Here is a 12,467-nt window from a genome sequence, read left to right on the forward strand (position 1 = left end):
AGGTTGAGCAAAGGATGTTTTGTGTGTGGTGTTGACTTTATTAAAGATACAGATTGATTTTGGCTTAAAGTCGCAGCAGTTTAACGCAATTGACTTTTCATATTTGCCACATTTTTAATTCAATAACGAGCTGTTCAATATATCTGCTTACGTTATTAATTATTTGGTATAATTTATTTGCAAGCTAAATGAATTATATTTGCTGTGAAAATCAATTTGTTTCAATTTAATTTTAATGCCATTTAAGTTGAACATTTATCTATACAACATAATTGCCATTTTAAAGTGATTAAAAATGTATAAACTAATTGTATTTATTGAATTTAATAGAAATTCAACTTTTTTCGTTTTCGTTTTAATTTTTGATTTTTCATTTGCCTGCTATTAATTATTAAAATGAATTATTCAACCACTGAAGTTTACTCTTTTATTTGTTCATACATTTCTAAATGCATTCATTCATTCATTTAATTTAAATCCTTTTTGAATATTCATTTGAATAATATATAGTATTAGAATCATTTTAATTTAAAATTAAAGTTTCAAAACGGTAAATTAGATTAAAACACTCATTGCTATGCAAATAAAAGTTATTAAATTTGTCGTTCTTATTGAAAAGAAGGGAAAAAACTCAATTCACGAATTAAATCATCTGCATTTTCCACTAACACCACTCGGTTTTCAATTTGGCGTTTAACAAAGCGTCAAAAAAAAGTGCTGACAAGGATCCTGCGGCAGACGATGTCGCAACAAAAAAAGAGGAGAAGAAAGAATTGCAAGAATTCGTGACATTTTGAGCGCTGAAGCAGCCGCTTAAAGCCAAGTGTCAGAAACAATGGCATAAGGCACAGCTTCAGAGACAAAGACAGCCCCAAAGACCATCAACAAAACAGCCGCGCATGACTTACATAAGAAGCTGGATGCAGCAACAACAACGAAGACAACGACAACAGCAAAGTGAAACAAAACCACAGTCAACAAGGAGCATCATTTAAAATCAACAGCTGTGCATTTCATTCGACAAAAAAGTAACAATGCAGAGAGTAACAAATTCATTGCATCCTGCTTATATTGACTACATTACGCCCTGTAATATGCATCAATGTATAAAATTACAATATAGGGCGAAATCGGACGAGAAATTCAGTATAGTTATGGGAGTTTTGTTTTAATATCTTCTTTTTAGTATACATATTTTGGCTGAGCGAAGGGTTATGCTTGCTTTAAATCGAGAATAATTTCTTTTTACCAATGAATAAAATTTAAACTAAAATATTTTGAATTTCCATAGATATATTAGTAAACAAATAAAATTAATAAAATTAATTTTATCAATTATTCGCAAAGCAAATGCATATGAATATTAGCTACACATAGGGTTGAAGGGTATTATATTTATATATTCTTTATCAGAATCAATAGACGGGACGATATACCCGTGTACGTCTGTTCATCTATCCGTATGAACACTTAGACCTCAGAAACTATAAGATATAGACATATAGATTTTCGACAGCACTTGTTATTTTTGCACTCAGATCAAGTTTGTTTCATATTTTGACCACACCCACTTTCGCCCCGCAAATCGGTAAAAATTGAATTGTGGTAAATATTATATTATACAATAATATCTAAAAATTATTAAAGTTAATAAATAAATACTTTTCAATGGGCAAAAATGCCTACTGTGGCTGACAATCTGGTATGTTTGCACTATATGGTATATTTTGAATGTAGTACTATATTAATATACCAAATATACCATTGTCATATTTTTAGTTTTTTTGTGGTACATCACTTTGGTATATTTTAAAAGTAATTCAGCTATATTTTGCTATTATTCAAAATGGGTAACGGGTATCTCACAGTCGAGACAAGTGAAGTATCTTTCTGACTTGTTTTTTAACAGGGTATCACAATGACGAAAAAATGGCAGAAAATACGAGTAATAAATAACTTCAACAATTCGGGTTGCTTTAATGTTTTATATTTGTTGTTTGGTGCTTTATTGTGGTTTGTATCTTTTTTTTGGTTTAAAATACTTATAGTAGCCTCTTGATATCGTCGCCAATGTGTTGCTTACGCTTCATTAACTTCGGGATATTTAATATACTTTCACATTGAATTTCCGTTGCATTCTTTTTCGCCCTGTTGTCACTCTATCAAAGGTTCTTTAAACACCAGCGGTTAACCGCTTTGCTACAGTTTAGGGGCGTATTTTTGGGACACTTGGAAGTGATTTGTGGTAGAAATCGGAAAACAATTTTGCCGGAAGACGCGGAAGGGGCCATAAAATAAATAAAGTTTGTTTTGCCTGCTTATATTCTATTCTATTAGATATAAGCAGGCAAAACAAACTTTTTTTAGGCGCCAAACTGAGATGACACTTTCCAATTGTCAATTGTTTAAAATTTTATGTGACAAGGAAAATTTAAAGAATGAATGAATTCAAAATATATGATGATTTCACGAAATGCATGTAACAGGCAAGAGACGGCATCTCCAGTCCCATAAGGTATATATATATATTCTTGATCAGCGTCGACAACCGAGACGAAGCCCTGTTCGTCTGTTCGTATGAACACCTAGCCTTCAGAGACTATAAAAGATAAAGATATACATTTTTGTCGACAGCACTTATAATACATATGTGTTTCACTTTTTTGCCATACACACCTCCGCAGCTAGAGTTGCAAATTTTGGAACATCAATTAAAATTATAGTCTATTTTATTGTTGAGAATTTGGATGCGATCGAATAAAAATTGTAGAAATTATTTGGGAAATACTTTTGTAGGGCAATCTGGTATATTTTGTACTCTATGGTATATTTTATGCCAATACACCAAATATATATATTATTATAATTAAAAATGTTTTCACTGTTTTGCTTTTACTTGAACATTTTACTTGTTTTCCTAAAAAAATATGATTTTATTGATGAACCAAAATTAATTATCTCAGTATCAGACAAACTCGTACATAATCAACTTCATTAAAATTGTATTGAAGCAAAAGGGATTCATCGCCTTTTTTCCAAATCCATTAGAGACCTACAATAGTACACTGAGTTAAATATAAAATTCTCTAAATTCTCATATCTGGGCTATATGGGCGGCAATGTTATGCTGTCAGTGGGCGGAAGTGGGAGGTGACTGAAAAAGTTACTTTCCTGACAGCTTCCGTTATACTTTGGGTTAACAGGAGCATTGTTGTTGGTGATGCTTTTTGTAGATTGCTTGCGGGCGCAGCAGTTTTGTAGTCCGTGTTTATTTGTGAGGCATTTTTTGTAACGCACAAAGAGCAACAAAAGGATACACAGCCACAAAATCATGTTGTAAGCCTTGTCAGCTGGCGCACACATGTCTCCAGCCAACGTCCTTGTGCAAGAGTTGTGCTCATTCACCCGATCCCCTCCCCGCTCACCCCACCCTCCTTTTGGTCTGTGTGTTTACGCTTGTGCGTGTGTTATTTTAACAGCAATTTTAATGAAGCGCAAAACCGTTGAAATACAATTTGTAAGGCAAGGCAAAACTCGGCGGTGGCAGCAACAGCAACAACAACAGCAGCAACAGCAACAACAAAAACAGACGAAATTTCTACTCAGAAGTCGGCTGAATGAAGGGGCTTCACTTTTAACCATGTCCCGCTGCCAACAGCAAATAAAAATGGCGCACAAACGCACTTTGGCCGCTGTACTCGTATTTTGGTTCATCTTTTGTTCGCGCGTTTTGTGCGAGTTAATTAAAAAGGGTTTTCCAAATGCCCCAGCTCCCTAGCAGGGACTCGTCATGTACACAAATATATATACATATACCGTTATGTAATTCATTATGGGAACCTCCCAAATGCAAAGGAACATTCACTTCTCCCAAACTTCAACGAAAAGCTAACGACGACTGCCACCGACTTGTGATGCGTTGGGAATATTCTTAAAATTCGATTATACCTTAAAGACTTCGTGGTGATGGTGGCGAGTACTAATGAAGTTACAACGGAAGACTTTTAAATCAAATTAATTATAAATTCCGTGCTTTGTAAATTGTAATTTATTTAAATAATATACAATTTAACAAGTGGAGAACTTATTTGGCGTTACAATGACATTCAAACGAAGCATGCTCAGTTGAATTGAAGAATCTGCCAAGAATCAACGCTTGATGATATTCTACAATTATAGGCAAGATAGAACTTAAAGTAAAATCGATTACATGGGTATTTAACAGTTTTGGATTAAGCGTTCAACACACAATAGTATAATTCCAGAAAATAGCCTTTTTGTGTTATTATAGTATTATTATTAAATCTAAGAAAATTGTTAAAGGTGTGTAGTTTAAAAGAATGAATATTATTGCAGTATAACCCCACATTATAACTAATTAAATTTGAAATGCAACTATTAAATTAATTGCTCAATTGTGGTTTACTATGTCAACTTTACAGAGTTCACAAAGTTATTATCATTGTATGGAAAGATTCTTAATAATTTGTATTTATTTTATGTCTGGAAACTTTCAAATAAAATCTATTGTAGTTAGAAGAGCTGCTAAGATATACACAAGTTCTATCATCATCTTTCACACCGTTCGCTTTCAAGTTTATTACCTGATGTCAGCTTTGTTGTTGCCTTTGTTGCCGACGTGTTTCTCATATTGCTAAGTGTCTGAAATTCAAAAGATGTGTAATGCGTATAGAGAGTCCTGTTGCCTCTGTTGCATGTCTCTTTGTTTGCTCGCCATGTTTGCTTTGTGCTTTGTTGTGTTGTGTTGTTTTGGGTTGGGTTGGCTTGTGCTGTGTTGTGTTGTGTTGTGTTGTGTTGTGTTGCGTTGTGTTGTTTGCTGCTTTCAGTGTCTAGTGCTGCGCGGTTGCCTATGCAAATATTTGCAACAGTTAATAGCCAAGAGCGCTGCAATGCCGACTCATCAGCAGGATGGCGTCTAGCCTCGTGCCCTTCGGCAATGCCCCAGGAGCAAGGCGTTTCATGCCCACCCACATTCACTTTAGCACACACCAACGAACGACCGAGCACACACATGAATATACACACACACACACAGATATGCACACATACACACATTCTTTCAAACGCACCCTTCACTTTCGCTTTGTTCACATTTCCGTATCCGCAGTCGCTTCGCACACATCTGCCAAATGGCGCATGCATTTGCGACATGTGTAAACAGCAAAAACAAATACAACAACATCGACATCCACATTTACTTTTCCAACAACAACTCCGATCCGTTTAGCTTTCGCTCGTACATTCATTTTGCAATCATCGCCATCCTTTTTTTAAATTTAAGTATATCGACATCAAGCCAAATACTTATCTTTAGGGTAACAGACGAGACAGATTTGATATGTATGTGATATGTATATAATTGAATTAATTTTTTTTTGAGATGTTGCTTATCAAATGCAACTAGACAAATTCTTAAAACTTACATTAAAAACAAAATTTTATTGTTTATAAAATTGCATTCTCAGCTGTATTCCCTGTTGTCTATAAAACAAATAACAATCTGTTTCCATATTTATTTTTGCTGCAATGGTAACTTTGGAGTATTACCACTCGGATGTAAGACAGGTACTCAGAATGTATAAAAACATGAACCACCAAATTATAAAACAAGTAAGAAATTTACAGTCGAGTATGGTCGACTGTGAGATGCTCTAAAGCTAAATATATATATATATGCCAAAGGCTATTCTATGTGTGTTGATACATTATTACACTCAAAATATACCATAGAGTACAAAATATATCGGACTGTCAGCCAAAGTAACTAAGACCCCCTAGTAAATAGGCGTATTTGCCCATACAAAAATATTTCTCTAATAACGTCAACAATGTTTATATGTTCGCAACCAAATATTCAGGAATTACAAAGACAATAGTTATTATTGTAGATACTAAAATTCGACTCTAGCTTTGAAATGACAGTTGTTTTTTGATTTGTATCGATGGGGTGGAAGTGGGCGTGGCAACAATTGGAAACAAGTTTGATCTCCCTGCAAACGATCGAGCGATACAAATCATTAAAAAAATGTAAGAACAATGATTTTTGAGAATATTTAAAATAAGAGATAGCGCAGAGTATTCTACTAATGCAGACACGTGATCCAAAATAGCGGCGACGATCCAATAATCGGTGCAGATGCTGTCAGTAGCACGGATGGTGTAGATAGAAATACTTTTAGTAATGCTGTTACCAAGCACAGAATATCTGAGCACTGCCGCGCATAAGTTAAGGTTCAAGATTCGGCAAAATGAAATACTGAGTGCTGATAATTCATACTTGTATGCCACTCATTTATTGGACCCAAACATTCGGCATCACTTAGTGAACTATCTCTCACTCTCTCTACTTACGGATCTACTAATCGTGAGACAGCGAACTCTCAACCTCAACTGCGCTCTTTTCACGAGTCTTCACACTGAGAATTCGCATCACAATTGAAGGAAATGCAATACGGGTGTATTGTACATGTAAAAGATTGGTAAAACGAGTTTAACACACTTGACCACACGATATTTAAAAGCATTTCTATTCCTCGTTACCTCGCTTCTCATAACAATCCTAGTTTGAAAGCTAAAGTCTTCAATTCCATGCACTCTGGAAATTTGGATGGCATCGAATAAAAATCTTGGAAGTCACAATAAATTTTTGTTTTTATTCAAAATGTTTTAGGTCTAATCATCATTTGAGTATATTTCAAGGGCTGTGATTTCCAAACAGTCCACGATACCCCTGGAGCATCTGTATCTCTATCGGCAAAGGCATATTTTCCGTTTAGATTACTGAAATTATATATTATTAAGTGAAAGTAACGTTTCTAATAATTTCACATTATTACCTAAATAAATAATTACGACGAAACCACCAGCCAAAAGATTGTAATAATACGGGATTTCTAATAACTGCAATTCGTCCAAAGCTATCATGTGTTACAAATGTACCCGTTATTAGATATTGCAGTCCATCTTTAGCATTGCCTGAAAATATTGAAGCATCTAATCTATAACCGTGATACTCGTCTTCAATGGCAAAGTAACTGTATCTGGCATATCGTGTTTCGTTTTCAAAGTCCTCAAGGAGTATATACAATTCATGAGGTTGGGATTGTGTCAGCAAGTGAATCTTCTCAAGCCCAAGGAAGAACTCTCCTTCCAGATCTCCAAAACCTTCCTTGTACTCAGCCCATGTTCGATTGAAGTCCACACTGCCATCTTTACGCCGTTGAATCACGGTCCATCCAGTTCCATCTTCAGTCAAATTCGATTCACAGGAAACTTTGAATGGGTGAGCTTTTGGGAGTGTGATTGTATGAAAGCCAGTTGATCTGCAGAGACAGCTAGATGATTGTTCACTCTGTAGTTCCTTGATTTTAACTTTTTTCAGTTTGCAAATTCTTTATTTTGTCATCTTTCGACTGAATTTCTAATTTCATTGAAGATAATTCCATCTTATACTCATCAATAAGTTTTTGTTGAGTTTTACTTTTAACTTCAAGCGACTCATTAAATTTTGACCAAAGTTCGGATTGTATCTTATGTTGATTAATTAAATTCTGTTGATTTTGACTATGACTTTCACTTAACTTTATCAATTTGCTTTGCTGTTTGAGTTGCACGTTTTTATTTTTTATCGATTCATTTAAGTTTTTTATTGTTTCGGCTTGCACCTTAATTGTTTGCTGCAATTCGTAATGTTCCTGTGTCATTGTTGTGATCGTATTTACGTATTGAAGAAGCGGCTTTACGACTTGATAACAATAGGTACTGCAATGATCATCCAATTCTTTTGAGATTGTGGAACACTGAGTACAATATTAATTTGGTTAGCTCAGTTAAATCTTAAATTCAATGGAGAGACATACCGAACATTTCACTTGAGATACAAACAATAATATTGCCAATATAATTGTTCTACACAAAGAAATATTCATTTTAATTTTGTACTCCTATTCAGTTCACAACTCAAAACAAAACTGATTGTGGTAATTGTTTATATTGCTGTCTTATCGGTACCATAATTTTTTTTGTGTTTGAAAGATGATCTTCGGGTCAAGTTTAATTGATCCGCTGTCTACTGAGATCATCAAATTGGTTTTGTGGTATTAGAAAACAACGAGCAAACAACGATAATTGTGGCGATTAGAAAAATAGAATGAAGTCTTTTTTATCCAGCATCAAAATGTAGATTGGTAAAAATTTCTACTTTGATATTAGTTTTTTCTAGCTTCAAGTTGTTGTACATATTTTTCTAATTTCATTTAAATATATTTTTATTTCGTTTCCACCCATATATTATATACAAATTATATATTTAAAAATACTATTAAACTGTGTGAATACGATATGTCAACACCTTGTCAAGTAGCCAAATTTTGTACTTTCCAGCTTTTATGCAAACAGTCAACACAAAAAATATTATTTTCTATAAGAACAACCAATTGCAAATTTATTTATTATATAAATAAATATGTATAAAAATTAAATTAGGTAGACTTTTTTATTTATTAATATTTTTTCAGTTTTTATTTACATTTTGATAAATATTTTTAATTAACTGGCCTAATCATCATGTGAGCAAATTTCATGGGACGCAATTTCCATTCGTTCCAATCCATGCTTGGAATATCCTTATCTGTATCGGTAAATGCGTAACGTCCATTTAGATTACTGAAATTTAATTCAATTATATCGTTTTTATTATTTTGAATAATAACAAATTATTACCACATATAGCAACCAATGATGTCAATATCATCATAAAATATAGTGCCAGCACGATGCACACCGGCTTTCCGCAAGACCCCTTCCATCACAGAGCAAGAGGTGTCATCGTTATCATAAAACCACCAGCCAGAATTATATTTTTTAGCGCAAGGGTTGGAGCCACTATGATGAAATTTATTTACTGTTGAAAACGGTTTATTTTTGTGGCAACTCAAAGCATCACCAGCATTTCCTGAATATATTCCCAGTTCTTCTAACTTATAAAACTCTGTCTCGTTGCCAATGACAAAGTTATTGTATCTGGCATATCGTGTTTCATGTTTGAAGTCCCCAAGGAGTATATACAATTCATGAGGTTTAGATTGTGTTAGCAAGTGAAGTTTCTCAAGCCCAAGGAAGAATTCTCCACCCAGATCTCCAAAACCTTCTTTGTACTCAGACCACGTTCGATTGAAGTCGACGCTGCCATCTTTTCGTCGTTGTATTACAGTCCATCCAGTTCCAGCTTCAATCCAATTCGATTCACATGAAACTATGAATGGCTGAGCATCGGGGAGTGTGATCACATGAATACCCGTCATTTTGCGGAGACAGCTTGACACATTGGTATTTAAATTTTCAGATTTGGTTATTTTGTTATCTTTAGACTGGATTTCTGATTTCAGATTAGATAATTGCACTTGAAACTGATCAATAAGTTTTTGTTGATTTTGATTGAGAGTTTTGAACGATTTACTCAAATTTTCATAAAGATTTTGTTGATTACGATTACGCCTTTGACACGATTCATAGAATCTTGAATTGAGTTCCGATTGCATTTTATATTCATCAATAAGTTTCTGTTGATTTAGAGCGTGACTTTCACTTAACTGAATCGATTTGTTTTGCTGCATTAGTTGCATATCTTTAGATTTCATCAATTCGTTCAAGTTTTTTATTGTTTCGGCTTGCACCTTTATTGTTTGCTGCAATTCGTTCTGTTCCTGTGTCATTGTTGTGGTAGTATTTACGTATTGAAGAAGCGGCTTTACGACTTGATAGCAATAGAGACTGCATTGATCACCCAATTCTTTTGAGGCCATAAGACACTGAATGATATAATAATGATTTTCAAAAATTATTGAAATACATATATGTATTTTAATTGAGATTCATACCGAACTATAAACTTTATATGCTATTAGCAATATTAAAAATATATTCACTTGAATATTATTCATTTTTATTTTTCACTCCGATTTGTTTCACAAGTAAACGGTAACTGAAAGCTTCTTATTCTCAAATGTTGATGGAAACCATTTGTTGTTATATTATTACAACGCAGTGTTTATACAATCATTTATATAAATATTTGCAAATTACATTTCGCTTATATGGAATAGATTAACTTAGATATGGTTGTTGTTTTTCCTTTTGCTGATGATAGATTTATTTAATTTATATATTTCTTTAAACTGCCTGTACAGTATGAATAAATATGATCGATAAATTATAATTAATAATTGTGCTTTGGCACAAATTAACAGAGACTTCGATAAACTGTTGCAAAGAATTTAGGGAAAAGTGTCGAAAATAATAAATTGTCTAATATGAAATAAATCTATATTGCGAAATAATTATATAGTGTACAGTTACTATACAACAAAATGAATATACTTTATTTAATATCAAGTTGTCACAAATTTTAAACAAATTATTAGCAATTCAATTAAAAAAAGAATTCTCTCTGGCTCACGAATAAGCCAAGTATTATGCTGGTATTATGTGTGTATATTTTCCTGCGTCTCAAATAAAGAGAGAATTAAGATGTTCGCCCGACTTAAGATGTCAGAATTGACGTCGAGGAACGAACGCCTTGATCTGCTTTAATCGTACTTGGGATGCTAATCCCCGTGGGCATGTCCTGTGGCTGCCAGTGCCTTTGTTAACAGCCCAATCCTATGCTGTTGCCGAGTTTGCTTTGTGTTTGTTTTTCGCTTATCTGCAGCTTGTCCGTGCCCATTTTCCAGTTAATGATCAAAGGGATGGTGTTGCCCCTTTTTTTTTATTTCTCTCTCTACGTCTAGTCAGGTGGATTGTCAGTTCGTCGCCACGTTTTAAGCGCATCTTTTTTTTTGTTAGGTGTTTGCCATTCACTCATTTAGACCTTTTGGCAGAGCCATAACAACGTAATCGAGTGTATACAATGCGATAAAGTCGAATTGCTAGCACTTAATACTGCTGCAAAAGCAAAAAAAAAAAAAAAAAAAGAAAACGAAAATGTTTCGGCAAATTGGCCAACTTTGCGCATTTTTTTTTTTTTTGCACGTCCTTTGACTGCCCTTGCAAGCACCTTCTGCTTCTGCATCGCTCGAACTAATGAAGTGCCAAATACTAAGTTATAGTTGCGTCCCATAGGCATCATAATTGTAATTGGCCCGACCAACTGAGTATGTTACGTTCCATGTCCACGCAAACGATGCCGAGATACGCATAATTATAGCAGGCGCAATGCATGAAAATGGCTTCTTTTAAGCCCTTTATAACGATTACTTGGTTAAGTGCCTTGTAATGTTGGGTATGCAAGACTTTTAAGAATTCAAAATTGAAATATATAACAACTAAAGAGGAATGATAATATGAGTAATTAATAAACAATAAAAATATAATACGTATTTAATATGTAATAAGTACTAAAATAAAATATGGAAAACTAATATTACACTAATTTATTCATCTTGTTATGAATATTTCAAAAACTTATATTTTATAAAATCTAGGAGTCATAAAAGATGAATTGGAATTTAATTAAAGTCACCTATTTTTATTATCGCCTATTTATTACGTTATATTTTATTATATAATATAATATAATATTATATTATATTATATTATATTATATTATATTATATTATATTATATTATATTATATTATATTATATTATATTATATTATATTATATTATATTATACAATATTATGTTATATTATTATTTAAGGCACTGTTTACGTGGTATCTTTTAGTCGTGAAAGTTTCTCTCTTTGACCGGACTTTATATTCGCCCGTCCATATTAGAGACATTTAGTGCGCATTAGGCGATGTTTTTTTTTGAAAAATGCTTTTCAATTATGTTTTGTGCTCTTGTCCTCTGGTTGGAAGGAGGCAGAAAGAGAAAGAGAGAGGGAGAGAGAGAGAGAGCAACATTCCGCAACGCTTCGCTGTACCTGTGCACTCGGCTCATTGCGCACGGCTGCGCTTTTGGCAGCCACGCCATGCTCTCCATCATCATCCTCATCCACATTGTCGTACACGTTGTCGTTGTCGTTTGCGCCCTCGTCCTCGTCCTCGTCTTCGTTCTCATCCGCATCCTCTTTGGCCGTGTCCTTTTCGAGGTGGTTTGGAATCGTTTATAATTTTCATAGTATTCATTGTGGCAATTTTTTAGTTTTTTGTTGATAGTGTTTCATATCTGAATATGCATGAAATTGGCATTGTTCAAAATCAATTTAAAATGCTGCCGGTAAAAGCAATTTCGCATACGCCATGTGCGCGACATATTTGCTGGGAAAGCGGGTTATTGAAATATATTGCATTTGCATTTGCTTTTCCCAGGGTATTAAGGGATGCCAATGCTCAAATGGCATGAAAACTGTTGAAGTGGAATAAAAACTGTCATCTTACGACGAGGCTTGCCTGATGGATACTCTGTACTCATAATTTAAGTAGCACTGTCTTTAAAATTCGCC

The 12,467-nt window shown here is 33.8% G+C and overlaps 3 protein-coding genes across 3 annotated transcripts in view; 1 reads left to right on the forward strand and 2 right to left on the reverse strand.

Moving 5' to 3' along the window:
* The window catches only part of LOC133842248 (potassium voltage-gated channel protein Shaw), a 50,044-nt gene that overhangs the window by 13,434 nt on the left and 24,143 nt on the right, over window positions 1-12,467 (forward strand).
* LOC133842257 (fibrinogen-like protein 1) overlaps window positions 8,499-12,467 on the reverse strand; it is a 56,262-nt gene continuing 52,293 nt past the window's right edge. Inside the window, exon 3 of the mRNA XM_062275305.1 lies at window positions 8,499-8,685. Within this exon, the coding sequence (XP_062131289.1) occupies window positions 8,565-8,685 (121 nt within the window). The 3' untranslated portion in view covers window positions 8,499-8,564. The remainder of the gene's footprint in view (window positions 8,686-12,467) is intronic.
* Window positions 8,739-10,028, reverse strand: LOC133850630 (fibrinogen-like protein 1). The gene is made up of 2 exons (XM_062286764.1): window positions 9,900-10,028; window positions 8,739-9,830 (listed from the first exon to the last, which is right to left on the reverse strand). Exons 1-2 carry the CDS (start codon window positions 9,960-9,962, stop codon window positions 8,739-8,741), a joined length of 1,155 nt encoding a protein of 384 aa, XP_062142748.1. The 5' UTR covers window positions 9,963-10,028.

Source organism: Drosophila sulfurigaster, chromosome 2L, assembly GCF_023558435.1.
Source record: "Drosophila sulfurigaster albostrigata strain 15112-1811.04 chromosome 2L, ASM2355843v2, whole genome shotgun sequence".
Classification (NCBI taxonomy): Eukaryota; Metazoa; Arthropoda; class Insecta; order Diptera; family Drosophilidae; genus Drosophila; species Drosophila sulfurigaster.

Excerpts from the sequence above, each read along its gene's own strand:
- LOC133850630 (XM_062286764.1), bottom strand. The coding sequence starts at position 9,962 with ATGAATAATATTCAAGTGAATATATTTTTAATATTGCTAATAGCATAT. Across the intron at positions 9,831-9,899 it reads CATATAAAGTTTATAGTTCG|TGTCTTATGGCCTCAAAAGA; the intron begins GTATGAATCTCA and ends TATATCATTCAG.